General features: G+C 38.9%; 2 protein-coding genes across 2 annotated transcripts; one reads left to right on the top strand and one right to left on the bottom strand.

Annotated features, from left to right (window-relative positions):
• The first annotated feature begins 12,592 nt into the window (after positions 1–12,592).
• LOC139046007 (putative olfactory receptor 1F12P) lies at positions 12,593–13,534 on the top strand. Its single transcript, XM_070516771.1, has one exon. The coding sequence runs from the start codon at positions 12,593–12,595 to the stop codon at positions 13,532–13,534; it is 942 nt and encodes a 313-aa protein (XP_070372872.1).
• A 5,045-nt stretch (positions 13,535–18,579) lies between these two features.
• Positions 18,580–19,518, bottom strand: LOC139046063 (putative olfactory receptor 2B8). Its single transcript, XM_070516835.1, has one exon. The coding sequence runs from the start codon at positions 19,516–19,518 to the stop codon at positions 18,580–18,582; it is 939 nt and encodes a 312-aa protein (XP_070372936.1).
• Positions 19,519–23,491: the final 3,973 nt, after the last annotated feature.

Below are 23,491 nucleotides of genomic sequence, written 5' to 3'. Positions count from 1 at the left end.
CGTATAAAGTAGAGGAAGATGGGCATGGATGTTAGCTCAGGGCCAGGCTTCCTCAGCAAAAAAAGAGGAGGATTGGCAGTAGTTAGCTCAGGGCTAATCTTTCTCAAAAATAATAATAATAGTAATAATCTCTTGACAAGTATAAGTGGATGTAGAATTAGAGGTCATCTTCATCCTTAGTTCTTCATCAGTTCATGCTGCACAAAAGGAAACCCTTGTCACCTGACATTTTCCAGCTCCAACAATATAACCCTACCTTAAAATCTTATACTTCTTGATTATTTATGTGGGGTGCATTTGCACACACATTATTTAAATCCAGTGGGAGTGGTCAGCTGAACAGTACGTATAAAAGCCAAAATCAGGGCCTCCAGCTACGTCCATTAACGATGTAATTTAAGCATCTCATCTTCCATCATTGCGCTCATTATCCCTGTAAATTCAATTCCCTAACTTCCCACAACAAATTTCAAGCTTCCCCTTCCCACTTGCTGTCTCAGTTAATAAACTCTTTCTCTAAATCATCCAATAGAACCACCACCTCCTCCCCACTTTCTGGATGCTGCTCTCAAACCCCATTCAGCACCTATCCTGGCAGAATCATCAGCAACTGCTCCAGCATCAGAAGCTCCAAGATCTAATCCTGGTGTGCGTCTCAGGCCACAGACACTGATGGCAAAGCTACCAGAGGCTCCAGAAGATGGCTCATCAAATTGCCTGAAGCATTTTCACAAGATCTCCTGTCCAGAAATCTCTACCTCAAGTTATATTCCTATTTCTGAGTATTATCCTCCTTCATATTTGCTATTAGAAGTCCCTCTTATTTGGAAGAAAAGTGGAGATCCAGAGTTGCTGTGCTCCTTGATTCTAAAACCATTTACAAAATGGCTCATGGAACATAGAATCTAGATTTCCAGGAGATTCCTTCATGTACTATTGTTGGCAAAAAATACCACTGTTAACACTGAAAAATCACAAAAGTTGCTACAGAATTTAAAAGAAACTTAAGCTTATTTACCATCAATGGAGTGTGGCTATAACAAAGGCGGGGATGAGAGGGAATGTAAAGTTAGGGGAAAAAAATCAACTCCTCCAAAAAAGGGTACCTGTTACCCAAGTACAATAAGAAACTACTCTAGATAGTCTTCCAACTGCAAGAAGGGTAAAAGTCACAGATGGAGAGAATGGACTGGAATTGCTGAACCAACATAAAACCCAGCAAGGATTTTTAAAAAACAAGAAATTAAAAAATTACATAATTAATGTTTGAGAGTTAATAATTTGGGCCAGCCTGGTGGCACAGTGGTTAAGTTCACATGTTCCCCTTTGGCGGCCCGGGGTTCACCAGTTCAGATCCTGGGCACAGACCTACACACTGTTCATTAAGCCATGGTGTGGCAGACGTCCCACATATGAAGTAGAGGAAGATGGGCATGGATATTAGCTCAGGGCCAGTCCTCCTCAGCAAAAAAGAAGGGGAGGATTGGTGGCAGATGTTAGCTCAGGGCTAATCTTCCTCAAAAAAAAAGAGAAAATTAAAAATTAATAATTGAATGAGAATCTGAGAGAGAGGCTGAGACACAATCTCACCAAAAACCCCACCAGTGGTGTGGCGATACAGAATCAGGAGGGAACTCGTAACTCACAGTTTCTCCCTGAAGGGCAAAAGTGTTTGTACCCTACATCTGGTGCCCCAACTTTTAAACACTTCTACCTGAGAGATGGGCCCCCAAAACACATAGCTCTGAAGCTAACTAAGCTTATGTCCAAGACCCACAAGGCTGTAACAAACTGAGAAACGGTTACCCAGACTCAGTGTGTCTCTCTCTCCAGGGCACAGCACAGGGGAAGCAGACTGAAACAGCCAGTTTTTTCCTGAAAGAGGCCTATTTACTTATCTTAAAAGCTAAGGCTTCTAATTTAACATACATCTAAGTGCAGATTGCAATCCTCTCCAGAGAGGGGAGGCCCCGAGCACCATCTTTGCACTCTCCCTCTGCCTCACTCCAAGTCGCCCATATCTCCCAGAAGGGAGCTTGTGTATCATGTCTGGTGCCTTGGTTTTTGCGGCTACCACCTAGGGTACACTTCTTGATCACCTGGTTCTGGTAGCCAGTGAGGTTTATCTACACGGGTACCACAGGACTGTAACAAACAGAGAAAGAGGCCTTAACTGACTATCCCCCCAGGACTCAATGCAGAGGAAGCAACAGAAAGGCTCATCTCCTAGTCTTCCTCTGGGAGAGGTATGTTTACATACTTTAAAAGCTGCTGCCTGATGGTCCAGCCTACATCGAGGTGCTGACTGAGATCTTCCCCTTTGGAATACTGACAAGTCTTGGCAAACCCTCAAATATCAGGAGACACTAAGAACAAAGTAGAGTTAGAACTGCCCCCCAATTCTTGAGAAGCTACACCACTGCCTGAGAGAGAGAGAGGTGGAAAGAGAGAAGACAGATGCAGAGAGAGAGAGAGACAGAAAAAGGATCTTCTGTAAGCAACTATATTTTCTGGGTCTTTTTGTTATATCAGCTTAGTTTTAATGCAACTAAAAGAATTTTTCTCTCACCTCTCTGCATTTTTCTCCCAATCTTATTTAGAGTCTTACAATTCTCTACTACCAATCAGTAAATGTTAAGGTGCCTCAAACCTTGGTCTTATGACCTCTTCTTTCTCTAAAATTGCCCCCCATGGGATCTTCTCCATTCTTATGGATACAAATGTCTTTGATGTTTAGTAACTCCAAAATTCATGTCTATAATCAAGATTAATTTTATAGGCCCCGAGATTTTTTGTCTTAGCCTAGGTTTCCCGGAAAACAGAGCTTGACACAAAGACGTATACACAAATACCTAATGCAGAATGTGATACAGCATCAGGAGTAAAAGAAAGTGAGCAGAACAGGGAAGAAAAGTGGGTTTGTCAAGGATACATTATCAAGTTTACCACCAGTATGGAGTAACTGGGAGCTCAGTCACATGTGTCCCAAGAAGTGTAACCACAGGCCCTCAAGGACCAGTTCAACTGACCCCATCTTATCAACAGAGTAATTAAGAATGCTTTTCCAGGAACTGAGACCCTCTTGTCCAGTTCAGGCTGGCTGAGATCACCAAACTATCAACTGGGCCTGCACAAATGCTCAACAAATGACCTTTTGATGTCAAGGAGCTAAAAACTCCACCCTCAGATCATGGAAATAGCTGGCATTTTGTGCGCATGCGTCCTATGAAGAGGCACGAAGCCTGACTATACTTGTGCAGATCATCAATTACCTTATTTCTCCTCACCTCCAATCATCTATTCCCACATTTTAGACCACCTTTCCCCCCCCCCATAAATATCCCTGAGTCCCTATTTTTGAGAAGGCAGATCTGAGATTGATTCTCTGGCCTCCTAACTTAGTTACCTTGTGATTAAATCTTTTCTCTTTGCAAACTGGTCATCTCAGTGATTGGCCTAATCACGCGGCAGGCAAAACGAACCTGGTTTGGCAACAGAAATGTCAGGAGGCATCTCAACAGACATCTATCGCAGGAAAAGAAAGGAGAAACAATTTACTCACTGGCTCACATTCCCCATTGGTCAGATTTTCACTCCATGGGATGTTAACTGTCCCACACTTGCAGGTTGTGAATGTGTGACCACTAAGCAGTTTCCTTACCCCCTGCCATGGTGTTGTAGCGTTAGACGAACCTTAGGGCAAGCACCGGCCCAAGCTGAGGCATGGTCAAGGGGCACCCAATCAAAAATAGTGCTCACGGAACTAACCACTGCAGCAGTGGTTGAAATAAGAAGTGTGAGGCCCAATGATCTGAAGTGGTGCTCCAGACGTTCCTGAAACAGTCTACCCCCGGCAACATAAAGATCCCTTTTTGTCTGAACAAACACGGAGTCGCCTGCAAGGTGGCTGCCAGCATAATCTCTATAAAACCTTAATGCAAGAGATTTAGTGAAAATGCTACAATCTCACTGTTGAAGCTGTTCCGAAGCCGTTTATCAAAAATAGATTTCATTTATTCTCAGGCATTATCTGTGCTGTTTGCCTGGAATGGTGGTCCAGACGTTTATCCTTAAGAGAACAGTGTCTTGCTTTACTCTTGTAAGGTCTTTGTTGCCGTAATTTCACATTCACACGCTGGGCTCCAGATATACTCCTTCCTTGTCTTATGTGTAGCAGCAACCCTAGATCTGCACGATAATCAAGGTCAGTTATCCCCTACCAGTATAGTAACACCTTTCTTTGCCTGCTCATCCACTGGCGTGCGGAGCCCAGAGCGGCCAGGTGGTAGTCACTGCTTCAAGTTCAGTGAAACCCTTACTGTGTTCCCTTATGGAAACAGTCTCTTCCTTAGAATCAAATCTAGCAGACCTAAAGTTACAGGGATGAGAAACACAAATTCCAAAAGCAAACCATTTGCAGAAATGGTAAAAGATATCATTCCTACTTCCATCCTTGGTTAATTGCAGAAGTGGCTACAATTTTGCCCTCTTCCTTGAATCCATGTTTTTTGCAATGTGACTTTGAAGCTCCACCCATCAAGAGGTAGAGTCTTTCCCCACGCTTTGAAACTAGGTTGGGCTTGTGACTTGTATTGGCCAATGGAATGAAATAGAATTAACGTTGTGCCAGTCTTAAGCCTAGAACTCAAGAGACCTTTCATGTTTCTACTCTTTCTCTCAGAAATCTGCCTCCATGATATGAACAACCCAGGCCATCCTGTTGGAGGATGAGAGACCACATCAAGCAGACAGGAGCCATCCCAGCTATAAGCCCTAGACCAGTAAGCCCTAAAGGAACCCAGTAGCTAACTGCAGGCATTTGAGTGAGTCTAACCAAAACCAGAAGAACTACCCAGTTGAGCTCAGCCCAAGTGGCTGACTTACGTAATTGTGAGATAAATAAATGGCTGGTGTTTTAAGCCACAGTTTTAGGGTGGCTTCTTATATGGAAAAAGCTAACCAATACATACCCTTTGGCATCTGGACACATAAATTACAGCAGTGGGGAAACACTACCATACGTTGGTCATTTTTCCCATGCATAGCACCCTAAAATTTCTGGATGTTATCCCCAAGCTGATACATTAGTTGAGGCTTTAAGAGGCCATTCCACTGTTATTCTAGGCTGAGTGCTTCATGAGGATGGAGTACACTGTAAGAGCAATGAATCCTGACCATGTGCCCGTTATCTCACCTCCTTTACCACAAAATGGGTCCTTTTATCTCAGGCAACAATGATAGATCAAGCATTCACAAGCCCAAGGGTGGTGTTGCTGAAGAGTGCTGAGGCAGGGAAGATAGACCCTATGTTTAGAGAGTAAATCGACTCATGCCTGAAAAGATCATTTGTTATCAGTGTAATGTTTGATATTTGTTGTTTTGGGGCCTCTTGAAGGTAGAGGGGGAGAAATTGTGTTACAATCCTTCCTGGAAGCCTATGAACAACTTCCAGATCTTTTAATTGTTTGAATCTCCCTGGAGAATTGTCTGCCACATACATTATCTCTAGGGTTTCAGTTGGGAAACCCACAGGAGGATGAAGTAATTATTACTGGCATCGAGGGAGCTTGTCAACATTGGGTTCCAAGAGCTACAAAGAAGCTGTAAATGTCAGTGTGGGGGAGTCCTGTGGTCACTCCAGTTCTCACTGCACCAGATATACCGTCACCAGATACATCCCATCCCTCATCCTTGTACATCCTCAGGGAAGGGTAACTTTCTTCCATTTTTATTTTTCCTGTTACCCCTCAGTGAGACTTGGAAGCTAAAGTCTCTTCCCGGAAGGTTCCTGAGAGGAGCATTTGGTAAGCACAATGAGAAGTGAGCAGCTTTGAGAAAAAAGGAGAAAGCACGTCTTTAATTAGATTTGTGAAACAAGTTCAGGTTCTACTTAAGGTCACCAGGCATTGTCTAACATGTAGTAAATTCTTAATAACCATTTGTGGCGTGAATGAATGAACTGATTAATTAATGAGAACATACCCTGGGAATGTGTGAGATCCTAGATGCAGTAGTGGCTTAGTAAAAAGTGGGCTGGATTTCAAAGAAATCGTAATTCAGATCCTGGCTCTGATAAACTTAGTGTTGGTATAATGAGGATATGTGACGTACATTATAGAGTTGTTATGAGGATTAATAAATTATGAAAACATTTTGTGTGGTATAGAGTACCTGATAGTGGCAAGTCTTTTCTTTATATTTTTTCTATCTTGGTGAGAAATTTATGATTTTTACATAGTTATAGAATTTATTCAGCTTATTTCATGTACTTTTTATTGCTTTATCATGTTTACCAGAGTGAAAAACATTTTATCTTATGGCAATTGAGAGGGATAGATGATGTCTTCATTGTTATCACTATTGCCACCACCCTCGTGCACTGATGAAATCAACAGATGTCTGTGATTATGCATCCAAAGTATTTTCTCATGCCTATAACTCCCTCTTGATGCCTCCTAGAGATTATTGAAAAGCCCTTTCTCCTCCCTCCAGGGTATTTGTTTTCTAGAATATTCTCTTTATACATTTCTCTGTAAATGAAGGTTTCAGTGGATCAGTTCTTTAACAGAATCAACAAAGAGCTTAGGATAACAGTTAATAATAGGTTTGGGTGAAAATGAAAGAATACTAGAAAAAATATATACCTGCAGTTGAAAACATACCTGCAGGCAAATAAGGTCTGAAAAGCCAATGGATATGAACTTGGTCCAGGCTATGAACAAAAAAGAAGGAAGCTGTGTCTTCAAAACTGAGTTTAGGAAGAATCCAGTTTGGTAGGGCAGGAAAGTCAAAGGTGCAAAGGTAGGAGGGAAAATAAATAGGAGAAAACCCCTTCAGATAGTCAAAGCAATTAAAAAATGAGTCAGAATTGAAGGAGAGCACTATGTGACTCTCTCCCTTTTTCTGCAGATCAATTTTAGTCTTCCTTCTCTGCAGGTAAGTTTCCTCTTTTATTCATTCTACACAGCATAAAGTGGCAATGGTTCAAATTCTAAATTTTCATATCTGCTCTGTCCAAGAACTAATCCCACTTCACCTGGCCATTCCCCAGCACCCCCAAAGATCCTTGAGTGAAAGAGCAGAGACTTTGGTAGAAGAAAAGACTGTGGGCACCATTTTCTCTTGGAGTTTTCTCTTTAAGTAGAAGTGAAGGATCTACACACTAGAAGTAGTTACTGTCAAGGTAGAGAGATATTCTACAGCTTATGTGCAAAGTAGAGAAAGGCATTGGCACTTTGGACTCCAGAGAAGCCAGGGCTGCATTGGCATTAGCAGCATTAGCAGCTCTGAGATCTTCAGTGCCCCGATATCACATCACTTTTGTAAAAGCAGGCACTGGCAGAACAGTATTGGTGAGCAACCTAGATCAAAAGAGGAAGAAAAGGGAGAATTCCAACCACCAGGGAGACAGCAGAGAACCCGTGTGAGGGTTTCCTGGGAACTCTAAATAGAAATTATGGCAAATGATAAAAGCAGAGATGTCTGGTATGCCAGTGAGAGATGTGGAGGTGAGGGAAAGTGCAGCAAGAAGAAACCTCCCATAAAGGACTTTTAATATTTTTATTTCTTTTGCTTCCTGCAGAGCGCATGGCCTGCCCTCCCCTCCACCTATGTCTGCTTTATATTCCATAGTGAAAATCCTGTCTCCTGCTGTCACCATAGCTGTTACAGAACATTTATTCAACTAACATTTTTGAGTGCAAAAGCTGTGCCAAGTGACATGACACAATTCTGATCCATGTTTCCTGAAACCACATCAATCTGTTGGCCCGAGAGTGGCAATAAACAGCAGGCTGTCATTTTATCTACCGCAGCAATCCCTGCAGTCTGTGGAAAGTTGCTTTAATTATTTCTGGGAATTCCCAGGAAGTTCTCACATGAGCTCTGTGTGTTCTGGAGTCCAAAGTGTCAATGCCTTTCCCCACGTGACATACACATGTGTAGAATGCCTCTCCATTCCATTCAATTTCACATTTTTATTGTTCAATCATGGAAAAAGTAGTCCAACAGCATCCCTCCATTTCCTTTAGTTTCTGCCACCAGACTCTCCATCCCTTTGGCTAAGACTCAGGACAATGGGGCTGAGTGGAGAACCAATCATGGAATCAGAGACTGTGTCGTCTTGCATCCTCTGGCAAGCAGCTCATTCCACCCATAAACTCAGTCTGTCTTCATAGGCAAATATAAACCATTGTTTATAAAACTGAGCTTCCCTAGACAAAGATGAATAAGATTCAGTGCATGTGCTCTCCAAAATATCTTATAAGCAAGGAAGAGCCATGAAAACAAATATACAAATACTGACATATAGATGTAGATATAGATAATCTCACATTCTATATAGCCTAGAATAAAAGTCACTATAAAATATGCATTAAGGACACATATTTCTATCTGATATTTAAGAAAAAACTTTCTGAGTCTTTAACAAGTATGTTCGTTTATTCCTGTATTCAACAAATACATATTGATTATCTGCTGTATGTTAGGCATTATTCAAGACATATAGGGGTTTAAAAAAAAGACAGATTTTGGGGCTGGCCCCTTGGCTGAGTGGTTAAGTTTGCGCACTCCGCTGCAGGCAGCCCAGTGTTTTGTCAGTTTGAATCCTGGGCACGGGCATGGCACCACTCATCAGACCACGCTGAGGCAGCACCCCACATGCCACAACTAGAAGGACCCACAACTAAGAATATACAACTATGTACGGGGGGCTTTGGGGAGAAAAAGGAAAAAGATAAAATCTTTAAAAAAAAAAAAAAAGACAGATTTCATGCTCTTATGGACTTTACATTTTACTGATGTAGATTTTAAAATAAATAAATTACTTTTCAGGAAACAAGAAAATTCCAGATAGTGGTAAGCGATATGAAGACAAAAAGCAGGGCAATGCAGTAGAGGATGTTTGAAGGAAGCTTTAGAGGGGGTGGTGAGAGAACTTCAAAAAAGGAAAAGCCACATAGACATAAAGTTTCAGGGTGTGTCAGGAAGTTCTAAGGGTGGAAAATTGACCACAGCAAGAGATAAGACAAAAGAAGTAAGAAAGGGATAATGTAGAACCTTGTAGACCACGATAAGGAATTTGGAATTTGAATTGAAGGCCATTGAAAACCCTTGAAAGTTTTGTTTGTTTTGTTTTGTTTTGTTTTGTTTTTGAGGAAGATTAGCCCTGAGCTAACTACTGCCAATCCTCCTCTTTTTGCTGAGGAAGACTGGCCCTGAGCTAACATCCATGCCCATTCCTCTACTTTATATGTGGGACGCCTACCACAACATGGTTTTTGCCAAGCGGTGCCATGTCCACACCTGGGATCCGAACCAGCGAACCCCAGGCCACCAAGAAGCAGAATTTGCAAACTTAACTGCTGCACCACCAGGCCGCCCCCCGTTGAAACTTTTTAAGAAGGGAAATGGGGAAATTCTTGTTTTAGAAGGATAATTCTTTGCTAAGTTTGAAGGAAGGGTTGAAAGGGGGAAGACTGTAGGAAGGAAGACCAGTCTGAAGTTTACTCTAAGTATCCAGATGAGAGACGGTAAGAGTTTGACATAGACAGTATAATTAGGAATGACGAAAAGGAGCATGGGTGCGAGAAAAATCAGAATCAACAGGGCTCATTCACGAACTGGATGAGTCAAGGATGACTCTGCAGTTTCTGGCTTTGATTTCAAACTCCTTGAGGGTAGAGACCACATATCTCTTATTCACTGCTATTTCCCAATGCCTAAAACAGTGCCTTAGTTGTGGTAGATATTAAAAATCTATTTGCTTAATAAAAATATTCTGATTCCTAAGAAGTAATGTCAACAGGGCTTAGCAATTGATTGGATGTATAGGTAAAGGAGAGGGTCCTGGACTCACTCTCAAATTTTCTCTTCTTGAAATTGGATAGATTGTGGCGCTGTTTACTGAATAAGGGTACATGGAGAGAGAAACAGTCTTTGAGCCCTGAGGAGAATATGACAGTTTCCGTTTGGGAAGCATTAGAGATAAGCTGTCTATGACATCCAAGGAGCCATGTCAGAAAGCATTGGGTATATGAATCTGAAAATAAAGAGAATTGCACTAAAGAAATAAATTTGGGAGAGAGTGGCACATGGGTAGTATTAAAGCCATGGAAGTGAATAGAATCATACAGGAATATGTGTAGGATGAAAAGAAAAGAAGCATAAGACGAAAACCAGAGAAATGTCAACATTTAAGGGCCAGTTAAAGGGAGGGAATTCTGCCAAGGCAACTTAAAAGGAATGGCCAGAGAGATAGGAGGAAATATGAAAATAAATCCAAGAAGGAAAAGAGTTTCTCAAGGAGAGAATTCTAGGAGGTCTAAAAATGTAAGAACTAAGAAGTATCCATTGAGTTTTTCCAGAAATTTTGATGGGGCCGGCCCAGTGGCACAGCAGTTAAGTGCACACGTACCACTTTGGCAGCCCAGGGTTTGCCGGTTCGGATCCCGGGTGGGGACATGGCACCCCTTGGCAAGCCATGCTGTAGTAGGCATTCCACATATAGCGTAGAGGAAGATGGACACAGATGTTAGCTCAGGGCCAGTCTTCCTCAGCAAGAAGAGGAGGATTGGCAGCAGATGTTAGCTCAGGGCTAATCTTCCTCAAAAAAAAAAAAAGAAAGAAATTTTGAAAGAGCAATTCAATGGAGTGGCTGGGGCAGTAGATAGATTGGCCCGAGATGGGATCACATGAAGAGGTGTTAACCTTTTCAGGGAAGGATATTGCTTCTGTTGTAACAAAAGGGAAAGAGAAAAGGAAGGATGAATGGAGATGCAGAGAAGTTTTCTGCACTGGTGGCAGGAAGAGAAGAAAAGATTTAAAACAGCCACTGGAGGCTGGGAAAGAAGCCTGACTTATCCCTTTCTGGCTTTCTCAACAATAATTTGAATTTATTGAGTAATCATTATTTGCTAAGAGTTTTTCATACATTAATTCATTTCATTTTCACAACAAACTTTAAGGTAGGTACTATTATTTTACATGAGGAAACTAAGATTTGGAGAGGTTAGGTGACTTGGTCAATCAGACTGCAAGTGATAGAGTCTAGTTTCAATGTGGGCTAACTCCAGAGCCCACACTCTCCTGTATCTTGTCCATCTCTTAGGGAGTCCTCCATTCGTCTAAAACTATCTCATCTATGGACGTGAACCTTTGTCTTCTTACTTATTTTCCATTATAATATTTTTCCTCCACGACCTGATTCCAAATTTCTTGGATCAGGAACTCTGTCTTCTATTACTTTGTGTTTTCTACATCTGCAAGAAATGCAGGAAGTAATAATGATACTGACAAGAGATTTTCACATATTGAGGTATATGGGGTAACTATTTGAGTTCAAAACTGATTCGACTTGAACTAGAAAGCCTGACTTATGGCGTATCAAAAACATAGATTGTACATCTGCTTATCCATTAAAGTAAGGAATCTCTCTTGACGTAAAGAATGCATACTTCCCCTCCTATGCCCTATTGGTAACAACATCCTATTGGTAACATCCTATTGGTAATGCCCAGATTAGTCCCTTTCCTGGAATCATGGTCATGTTGACCTGTTAATTTGCAACTGTGTACTGGGTGTTTTTGAAAATGTATCCTGGGTGTTTTTAATGTATCTTCTTTGTTCTAAAAAGATGTAAGACTGTACTGAAACTCATGCTTCTCTGGAACACCTTCTAAAGCCTTCCCAGGTTATAATCCTCACTTTGACTCATAAGAAACTCACTCTAATTTTGATATATAGGTTGGCTATGGATTATTTGCATTGACAATGCTTTATAAACCTGAACCCGTTTTTGTAGTTATGGTTAAAATATTACAAAGCCATCAAAAGGAAATCTTCTAAATTTGCCTCCCTATTTTGACACAACTTTTTCTCTGTGTTCTCCTTTAGATTTATTTACATGTATTATATAATTATAGTATACAACTTTTTAACTTGCTTGTAAATACTTACCTATTTTGTACATAGTTTTCATGTAAACTATTTCTTTGGTGTCTTAACTCTTTACACTTGTCAAGTATGTTAATATATTTTTATTTTGCGTCTCAAAAAAATAAGATAGTTTATCTTCTCCTTATGAATCCTAAATGGTAGATGTCTGACTGGTTTCCAAGCAGGTTGGTTATTATTGTGTTTGACAAACATTTGGAAAAATTTTCTCATTTAAATCTTAATGTTTGGCGTGGAGTCATTTAGTGTGTCAAACCCATGGATGTGTTCCAGCACACAGCTGACAGTCAGGCAGTCACACAAATTGCAGAATGTGCAAGAGTTTGTATCAGCATCATAAGTGGGAAAATAATCTCTACTTACAGAGGAGAGATGTATAGAGATCCCTTGGAAATCTTGGATGAGGTGAGGCTCCAGCAAGAGAGGATAAGTGAAAAGACAACGCATGAAATGGAAAGACACACCCAAGGTGCAGCAAGGCTTGGGAGAGAACATCAGAGAGGAGGTAGGGTAGTCTAAAGAGAAAATATTTAGTAAATGGGACTAGACTAGGTAAGTAGGTAAAAAGTACCAAGGGGAAATTTATTCTGTTGAAAATATTTCATCCTCTGGGTCTTCATGCAGGTATATTCAGGCAATGGAAAAGGAAAACCAAACCAGTATCTCTGAATTTCTCCTTCTGGGCTTCTCGAGTTGGCCAGAGCAGCAGGCACACCTTTTTGCACTTTTCTTGTGTCTTTACTTAACAGGTCTGTTTGGAAACTTACTCATCTTACTGGCCGTCAGCTCAGATCATCGTCTCCACACACCCATGTATTTCTTCCTTGCCAATCTGTCCTTTGTAGACCTCTGCCTTCCTTCAGCTACAGTTCCCAAGATACTACTGAACACCCAAACACAGACTCAGTCCATCTCCTATCCTGGCTGCCTGGCTCAGATGTATTTCTGTATGATGTTTGCCAACATGGACAATTTCCTTCTCACAGTGATGGCATATGACCGTTATGTGGCCATCTGTCACCCTTTGTATTACTCCACCATCATGACCCAACACCTCTGTGCCTCTCTGGTGACTGCACCTTGGGTCATTGCCATTTTGAACCCCCTCTTGCACACCCTTATGATAACCCGTCTGCACTTCTGCTCTAACAATGTCATCCATCATTTCTTCTGTGATATCAACTCTCTCCTCCCTCTATCTTGTTCTGACACAAGTCTTAATCAGGTCATGGTTCTGGCTGTGGTGGGGCTAATCTTTGTGGTACCTTCAGGGTGTATCCTAGCATCCTATAGCCTCATCATCTCTGCTGTGATGAAAATCCCTTCTGCCCAAGGAAAATGCAAGGCTTTCTCCACCTGTGGATCTCACCTTGCCTTGGTCATTCTTTTCTATGGAGCAATCACAGGGGTCTATATGAGCCCCTCATCCAACCATTCAACTGAAAAAGACTCAGCTGCGTCAGTGATTTTCATGGTCGCAGCCCCTATGTTGAACCCCTTCATTTACAGTCTAAGGAACAATGAGCTGAAGGGGGCTTTAAAGAAGGCTCTAGGCCAGAGCAAAATCTTCTCCCGGTGATTCATACTGGTAGAAAGGAGTTCAACAGGAGGCAAGTTCTAATGAGATCATCATTTTCATTTTCATCATAATTACAAAGCTGTTATTAAATACCTATTAAACTTGACAATGACCTAAGTTTGCTACAAACTCTAAAAATGACATAGTCACAGGTCTTATCCTTTTGAGCTCCCTGAAATATTATTTATGTGGGCAAATATTTACATATGAAGTCCCTGAAAAATCACAATAAAAATATAAAATCAACATTCAAATGCATGATTAGGACCTCACATATGGCTCAGATTAATACAGGAACACACCACGGGGAGTTCAGAATAGAGTATTTCCCCAGGACTGTCCTCCTAGAGTAGACAGGATTAGATAACACATTGTCATGCATGAAAAACGGTAGAGAAAAAATTACTATGTAATGAAAGGTTCAAATCAGAACTTTGATGTGAGGTCGAAGACAGAAGATATTGGGGAGGATTTAAGAGGTCAAGTAAAGCTTCAAGAAAAAGACAGCACTTAATCTGGACCTTAGACACAGATGAATTTTACATAGGAGTGATAAGAATATTCAAAAGTGGTTAGAAAGCCTTGTAGGGAAGAAAGAGCATGGTACGTATGAGTAAATGTATTGAATAAATCAATCTGAATGAAGTGAAGGGTCCATATTACAGACTGGTGAGAATGAAGGATGGATTGTTATTTCTTACCCTAATGTTTTATATTTATTCATGTTTTATGATATTGTATGAATTTCCTATAATCTGTCTTTATCTCCTTGTGTAAAGAGCAGGATTTATATCTATGTCTATGTATATAGCTATATAAATCTTCATGGTGGTCTCAACAAATTGCCTGGGATGCTATTAATCATCATTTTAAAATTTAAAAATTTGTATTGTTATTTACTCTGGAACATGCATAGAGTTGCCTATATGAGTAGCAGACCACACCAGCAATGGAAAGCATATGCCTTTGTGACTTTTGATTTGGAACTCACATCTGATTTAACAGATTGTTTTCTGTCCACGGTGTCCCCCAGAGCCCTGCAAAGTGCATTTCTCCATATGCCGTATGTCCCATATTTTAAGTCATACTACCCAAAGTATCTCTTCAAAGTTGGTTAAAAAAAATGCTCAATCATTTTCATGTGGTGTGATAACTGACAGGAAAAAATAAAGATAAAAAGATAGAAATAAGATAGAGATTTTTAAAAAGACATCCTGCTATAAATATTTTTTATTCCTTTGTTTATTTATGATGTGAAGATCTTCTACAAATTACCCTTCTGGTTTTCACTCTTCTCTGATGAGAAAGAGATCCAAAAAATTTGCTGGGGCATGTAAGGCCCAGTATAAATAACATTGGGCGGAAGAGAGAAGCAATGGTAAAAATGGCCCAATCAGATCCAAATTCCCCAACTCTTGAAAGATCTTTGTATGCATCAGATATCTTAGTTGCAAAGAAACAGAAATCAATTCTGCTTAATTAAGCAGAAATAAAATTTAATGAAAGAATATTGGGTAGTTCACAAAATTGCTAAAAGGGCTAGAGAACTGGGTTCAGAGGCTCACAACCAGACCACAGCCAATACAACACTAATAATCATCCTATAAGTTGACCAAAGTCACATGATTAAACACTGGATATTGCAGCTTGACCCAGTGATGCTGTGTGCCACAGACATTGGATGCCTATGCTAGCCTGCTGCCACTGCTGACTCAAAAACTGGACATTTCTGTCACTGCCGCCACCAGCAGAGAGATTTTCTACCATTTCTCATTTTTGTATCACCTATCCTTGATTCAAATTGCAGAGAGACTATATCTGATTGGTCAAACATAGAATACATGCCCTTGCCCCAAGTACAAAGAAGACTGAGAGAGTATCTCAGATTTTCCCCTGTACTGAACACCATGCCATGCCTCCCAGACCCCCTTTCAAGACTGACAGATTTATCCCCCCAGTTGCTGGGGGTGTTGCTGGTTGATAGTCCTCCCTGATAGGCCTCACTGTCAGCCCTCTCCAGAAATTGCCCTCAGATGAAAAGAACAGCCTAGTCTAAGGGGCAAGCTCTTTAGGGGCAAGCTGTATGCAAAGACTGGTCTCTTGAGGGAGTATAAAGACCTTACCCATTTAACCCAATTCAGGACACTCTGAAGGGCCATCTTTCTTCTGAGTTAGCAGCAAAGGCTTTGTTGTGATTGCATCACAACCCAACTTCCTTCACCCAATGCTGATGCCTTTATTCTCTCACAGGTATCAGTCACAGGATCGCTACCTATAAACTTCCTGCATGCCAGTCTGTAATCTCAGAGTATGCTCCTCTTGGAAGGCAATCTGTGACTCCACCTGTAATGAAATAGTTAAGACAACAGTCTCTGAATGTAATCTAGTAAAACTAAAAATTAATGACACATTCAGAGACAGAAAAATCTTCCACTTGAAATGTTTTTAAGTGTCCTTTAGGTAACTGTTGATTCAAGAAGGAGCTATAAATATTTGAGAATACTTAGAAAATTATAATAATCAAAACACTACATATGAGAAAGCATGAGAACAACTACAGCAGTGTGCAAAGGAGAATTCTGAGCCATAAACATTTAAGTGAAACTTAGATACCTCTAGTTAAGGATCCGACTGAAAAGTTAGAAAAAGGCAACAAAATAAACTGAAGGACTACAACAGAAATGGAAATAAAAGCAAAAAATAATGAATCATAATACAAAACAACAACAAAAAACAATAACACATAAAAAATAAGTCCAAGAGATGGATATTTAAAAAACAATTGCTAAAACTGAGAAACCACTACCCAAACTAATCACTAAAAAGAGGAGAGCAGAAATATACAAAATAAGAAGCAAGAGGAAATATCTACAGAAATAGGAAAATTTGAAGAAACATAAGACTAAAGTATTTTAACTAAATCTATGCAGATAAGTTTGAAAATCTAAACAAAATGAGTAATTTTCTAGGAAAATATATTTATCAAAAGTGACCCTAAACAAGGTATAAAACCTGAATAGACTGATTTCCATAATAAAATTTTCAAAGAACTAACACCCCAAAAGAACCAAACCTAAAGTTTCCATAGGAGACTTCTACTAAAATTTAAATAATTTTCAGAGCCTAGAAAAACTTTTCTTATATCAGTGGCTTCAGGAGACCTTAAAGTTTTCTGCAGCAAAGAAAGTTCATTTAAAGGATTTGAAAGTGACCATTTGGGTCTACTTATCAAGGTGCTGTTGAGCAATAACAGAGAGTGGGAAATTTGTCACCACGGGGGGTAAACAGTATTCCAAAACTGTTTTTATACTGGTATACATTAAGAATTACTATGGTGCCAAAATATATGGTTTCCCAAGTGTTGACTTCAAGTGTGAATGCTGGGATGCTGTTAAGGATATAGATAGAATCTAGACCATGTGTATAATTTCGCCTAGCTGTCATTTCCGCCTCGCCAACCTGTGTCTCATGCAAGATCAATTCTCATGAGCATGACCAACTGAGGGGGTTCAAGGCCCGGGAGGATGCAGGTAGTTGTCAGGACAAGAGACTATATAATAAGTTTTTACATATGTCTCCACCCAGAGACACACATGTACTTATCTGCACTGTACTACATATTGGAAAAATCTACTAAAAATCATAAACATTTCTGTGATGATACCACTGTCAAAGTTATAACCTCCACAGAAAAATACACTGTGCATGACATTAAAGATATACAAACACTAGGATTCATATCCCAAAACAAATTTACACTGAAAACTGAGCTTTGAAGGGGATCTGAGGGCTAGAATGTCAGATTCAATTTTTCTGGAATGTTTATACTTACTACATAATTCAGAATTGAATGACGATTATTTCACGAGATGGCTGTTTATAAAGTTTAGGTATATAGAGATTTTTAAAAATTAATACGCACATTATTCTTTCAATTTCCTCCAGATGAATCTGAGTAAGCTTCCACAAAACATGAGGTTTCCTGGGAATAAGGGGCCACTACTTACATCTGTATAATATGTCACCAATTCAAATTATGTGGAGTTTTGCCAGATGTGAGATACAAACGCCATGAGCAATAGATGCCTGAATCAAAGAATTTTATAAAATGGTAAGAAGAGAGAAATTTAAACGTATTTTTACCCTTTGGAAATTTTGCTGCATTACTGGAAGTAAAATATGTATAATATGAAATAGAACTTGGGTCACGTGCTATTCATATATGATAACATCCCCCCAAGTCAGATTTAAAAAACAGAATGGGGCTCACAAATTTAATATAATCAACATCCGTACCTCACATCCATGTTTTTTATGGCTATGTACCAAATTATAGGGAAGCACTACCAGCTAATGGCTACCATTGTCACCGGCAACATCGTATCACTCCCTCACCCAGTGATCCTGTGTACAGCCTTCTATGAAATGAATGCTGCATAATATGGCTGCCACGGTGGTGAGTTCACTGTATGGACTAACTTCAGAATGACTTTATCAGGATTGATGTTAGCAACTCTTTCTTTGAACTTAAAGTTTGTTTTTCTTACAGCTTCCCCCACCTACTTCTGTGAAAAACCTCTGATGGAGTCAACCTACGGACTTTGTATGAGAGCCATGATCAAAGTGCCAGACTAAGTGATATCCCTCCAGCAATTGCTAGAAAATGCTAACAAGTTAATATTTCTTACAGTGTTTCAGTGGTTTTATGCTCTTATTTGGCTGTGTCTTTACAGTATGTACTTAAATGTCTTTTTGCAAGAGAAGCAGAATAATGTTTCCAAATGGGGTTGCAAATAAGAAAACTTCATAGAGCTTTTAAAAATAATAAATGTAACACAGATCTTCTAGAGACACTGAATCACCATCTCTGGAAGCTGGAATGAATCTATGAATGTTGATTTGAACACACGTTTTCATAGGACAATGAGGTAAGAAAATTCCCCTGAGAGTTGTTAGGGAAAATTTTAGCTGACACATGGAAGACAAAAACATCTTAAGGGCTCTGGTATTCAAAGACCTTCCATTAAACTGTTTTCCTCGCCCAGTTATCTGGAGTCATGACCATTCCAAAGAACATTCTTCATTGCTCCCTTCACATCCTTGTTCCGCAGAGTATATATGAGGGGGTTGATCATGGGAGTAACGATGGTGTAGAAGAGAGCTATGAACTTGCCCTGATCCTGAGAGTAGTTGTTGTTTGGCTGGAGATAAGCATAGATGGCTGTGCCATAGAACAGAGTGACCACTGTGAGGTGGGATCCACATGTCCCAAATGCTTTTCTCTGCCCTGCTGCAGACTTTATCCTTAAGATGGCCCTGACAATCCCACCATAGGAGAACACGATAAATGCAACCGGTATGAGAAGTATGAAGACACCTACAAAGAAGATCTCAGACTCATTGATACTGGTGTCAACACAGGCAAGCTTGAGCAATGCAGGAACTTCACAGAAAAAGTGGTCTAATTTATTTCTCCCACAAAGCGGTAAAAGGAAGATGAGTACCGTTTGCAATAAGGAGTTGGCAAAACCAATGAACCATGAAGCAGAAGCCATCAGGGCACAGAGACGGGGAGGCATGATTACTGTGTAATGAAGGGGCCTGCAAACAGCTACATAACGGTCAAATGCCATAACTCCTAAGAGAATGCATTCAGTACCTCCCAATCCTAGAGAGATGTACAGCTGAACTACACAACCACCAAAGGAGATAGATTTGTCTATTCCCCTGAGATTAACCAGGAGCTGGGGAACAATGCTGGTAGTGTAACACAGGTCCAGAAAGCTGAGGTTGGAGAGGAAAAAGTACATGGGAGTGTGAAGATGTGGGTCCAGGTGGGACAATGCGATGATGGTTGTGTTTCCCAGCAAAGTGAAGATATAGAAGATCAAAAGAACCACAAAGAGGACCAGCTCCAGTTGAGGCCTGTCAGAGAAAGCCAGTAGGAGAAACCCAGTGAGGGAGCTTGTATTTTTCTCTTCCATCCTTGCTAGCACATGGTTCTTATCAAGACCAAGCATTTAGAAATTTTTAGAAGGTGTCTTAAAAGAAAAGGAGAGAGGAAGAGGTGAATCTATCATGTTAAAAGACAAAGTCATGGGATTTTTATATGCAATTGTTTTCATAAATGATGTACTCATTGAGAGGGACATATCTTATACCAATGTAGTTCCACATTATCACAAAAAGTTATATCATTGATATTTAATGTAAGAAAAATCAAATAATAGACCTTGTGTTCCCATCATTCATGGGTATGAAAGGTCTGTTTCAGATTGAGTTCATAAGATTTAAAGTACTATAAGAATACATGTACATTAGAGAAAATGAGAATGAGGGAAATACTGGAGCACGATCAGAAAGAATAAGAAAGAGAAGCAGACAGAGGCAGAGAGATTATTTGAAACATATATCTCAAAATTCTACACAATTGTACATACCTCACATGCAATAGAATATAAAGCAAGATAATCTCTAAAATACATTCAGATATTGGAATTCGTGATCTAGAATGTACTTATACAGAGGATTAAATTATATTAAAAATATCACTTACAGCGCTGACTCTACATATTTTGGAAGTTTTGCTCTGTACTCTACCTAATCCATTATATTTGTGAAGACTACCCTGGTCCTTTTTATGGTAGTCAAACAATTAAATACTCAGTCAGACACCATTCAATCACCATTATTCTGTTACAGTGTTGAACTCTTGCCCTCAAGATGCTTGAAATTACCAGACCAACTTTACAAGTCCTCTGAAAATTCACTGTCTATGCAGAGTCAGTTGGAATCAGAACTCTAAAATCCCGTGGCCAACAGTTTCCTTTTCCTTTTGCTGATTTCATTTTCAAATATTACCAACAACTAGAGTGTGTGGATTCCGGAAAGAGGTGGGATTATTTTCTATGAACATTCTAATCAGGGTAAACATTTTTAAAAGTGATCCAATTGTGTAACCTATGTACAAACTGTAATGCTTTACATCACTCCCTGTGATAAAGTAAAAAGATAAATACATAGAGATAAAGACAGACACATCATCACAGCAACAATAGGTCAAAGACATATATTGTAAAACAAAAAGAAATACAAGGAAAGTCATAAAAAACGAGATTTTGGTATTATAAAAATCTAAGAACATCCGTCTACATTCAGTTAATTTTATATACACAGCTTTCTGGAAGCTATCTTGAAGAGTGAGTTACACTGGACCAAACAGGTTGCCAGCTCTAAGGATGGTTGACTGCCGTTTTCATCCAGTTATTTAGTATTGCATAGCATGGTCATACCCCAACTTAAGTGGCATCAGGAAATGAATATTTCAGTTCTAGCATATTCAAATGGATAATCACAGTAAATTTTTAATCTTTCTAAAACTTTTAAAATCTGAATCAAGTTAGTGTATAGATACACTGATGTGCAAAATAAATTGGTACAAAGTGGTAGAAAATAAATATTAACAAAATCTGAATAAGGGAAAAGTAAAGATCAAGGGAAACAAGAGTTAGTGGTAGAGAGGCCACTGGGAAATATCCTCTATCACAGGCATAAATGCCCTCCTTGTCCCATAATTTACTTCCAAGGAAAGCAAACAACCAAAAGATCGATGTTTTGAAAAATAAAAGCATTCCCAGCAGAAATGTAATACATCATACATGAGAAGGATTAGTTAAACTAAATTAAATTTATACTCAATCAGAAAACAACAGTATGATAGAGTACTATTTCACATATCTATCAAATACAATATTTAATTTGTACAAAATGTTTTCACATTTAAAGTTTGAAAAATTAATGTATCCAAAGGTTGAAGGTTAAACTGATATGCTACTTACATTAATAATGTTAATGCTGGCTGGTATTACTGAGGGTTTGATATGCTCTAAAATATTAACATGCATAATCTCAACTAATCTTTTAAAAACTTTTTGAAATTTATTACCCTCCCCTTTAAACATATGAAGAAATTGATTAAAGTGGTTAAATAGCTTACCCAAGATCCTTAAACTCCTAAAGGTTTTAACATAAAGCCAGGTCCCTTTGATATCAAACTTCATACTTTCAACCACATTACTTTATCGTCAATCAAATGGATTTAATAAAATTCAAAGGAATCGTCACGTGTGACATAGAATATGTAGCATTTCACAATATTTCATAATTCCTTTGATTTCTTATAATAATGTGATCAGTGATATCCACACAAAAATCTATGCACAGAAAAATTCATAATAGAAATAATTATAAAAGTATGAGAGACAGTCTAAATGAGAAACGAAAGGATACATCCTCTGACTCACACCTGTTCAGAAGAGCAAACCAAAACAAACCATGGTCAGTCTCATGCATGCACACACAAATAGAGAGGCACTCGTTGAAATGAACTGCTGGCTAATTTTTAAATTGTATCTAATAAAGAAAGCATTCCTGAAAGTGGAGAGCCAACATAAAATGCTAACTCATCCAAGGAAAACACCAAAATAATAATGAACCATTAAAATTAATTTATATGATTTCCATTTTATCATCTAAATGAGGACCAAGATGGCAACTGATAAAAGATAAAACCCCAGTGAGATCACGTTGTACAAAATATTTGTTGCTTTACATGATAATACATATACGAAGAAAAAAGAAGGCTGAAAGGCTACCTATCTGACAGGTATAAAAATGAATGATTTCAGGTTGAAAAATAAAATATGAGGCACAGGAGATGCCCACTAAAACAGAAAAGAATGTGATTGCCTCCGTGTGTGATCATTGCTTCCAATGTCACGCAGGAGCGCATACTGGGAGGTATTAGGATACTAATGTCGTATTCTATCTTCTTACTTTGAATTTTTTTCTCATTACAATTCTGGAAAATTATTATCTTTAGTAAGACTGGACATGGGAAAGATCTAATTGCAAAATGCATTATCCCATTGATTCTCAAGAGTATGTTCGGCTGGTCTAGGTTACTTTGTTCTGTTCATCTTTTCTTACTTGGAATCCAACCTTTCTAAAGCTGCTTGCACCACCACAAAGGCAATCTTCCAAGAGAAAGAATTCTTTTTGGCTAAGGTCAAATGAGAAATTTTACTTCATTTCCTTCCTACCACATTTGAAGCATTGTGTAATTTGACTGGGAATCATCATCTCTGTTTAGACAAGCATCATTTGACTCAATGCAGCAAGAAAGATTGATTCATTAGACAAACTATATAAATAATAGCGACTGGAAATATTATTCCTTAGGTACAGGAACAAAGGATGGTGTCCTTAGTAGCCATCACAATATGACGTGATATAGGAAAGTTCTGTTATAAAAATTACACATAAATTATTGCTTTGGGTACAAAAAAATAAATAATTTTTTAAGTGAAGATTACATATGAAGGAAAAAATTTAAATAGGTAAAATAAAACATATCTACAAAACAAAGATGGCATTGTATAAAAATTACTATCAATAAAAGAATATACAGGGAAACAACATCTCACAAGATGAGCACTGTATACATATTTTAGATATTTTTGTGCTTCTTTAAGAAAGGAAATAAACTGTTTAAAACTATGAATACTCATGATACATTTTAAACATAGAGAATAAATATTGTGTTTCACAGAGAATAAGCCGCCAAAAGAAAGAATGAAAGCATATTGCCTAATACTTTCACATACACACATACATTATTTTTCTGTTACTGAAGGGCATATTTTATTACACCTAAATATGTTATATTTAAATTACTTTCCATGTGTACATACTGAGGTACAATGAATGTACTACAATCAGATGGAACGTCTAGGAATAAATCATTAGCTTCTAAAATGAACAACTAATTTAGTTCTAATATTTGGTGAATTCTGTAGTCTGTTCCTTTTGCCAATGGACATATATGCAAACCAACTGAGCTTTTTGTGGCAACAACAATTGCAACTGGAAATTAACTTGCCAATTCAAAAGCAATGC

The sequence above is a fragment of the Equus asinus genome, chromosome 8 (assembly GCF_041296235.1).
Source record: "Equus asinus isolate D_3611 breed Donkey chromosome 8, EquAss-T2T_v2, whole genome shotgun sequence".
Lineage (NCBI taxonomy): Eukaryota > Metazoa > Chordata > Mammalia > Perissodactyla > Equidae > Equus > Equus asinus.
The sequence above is the reverse complement of the archived record's forward strand: the minus strand, read 5'-3'. Positions and strand labels throughout refer to the sequence as shown.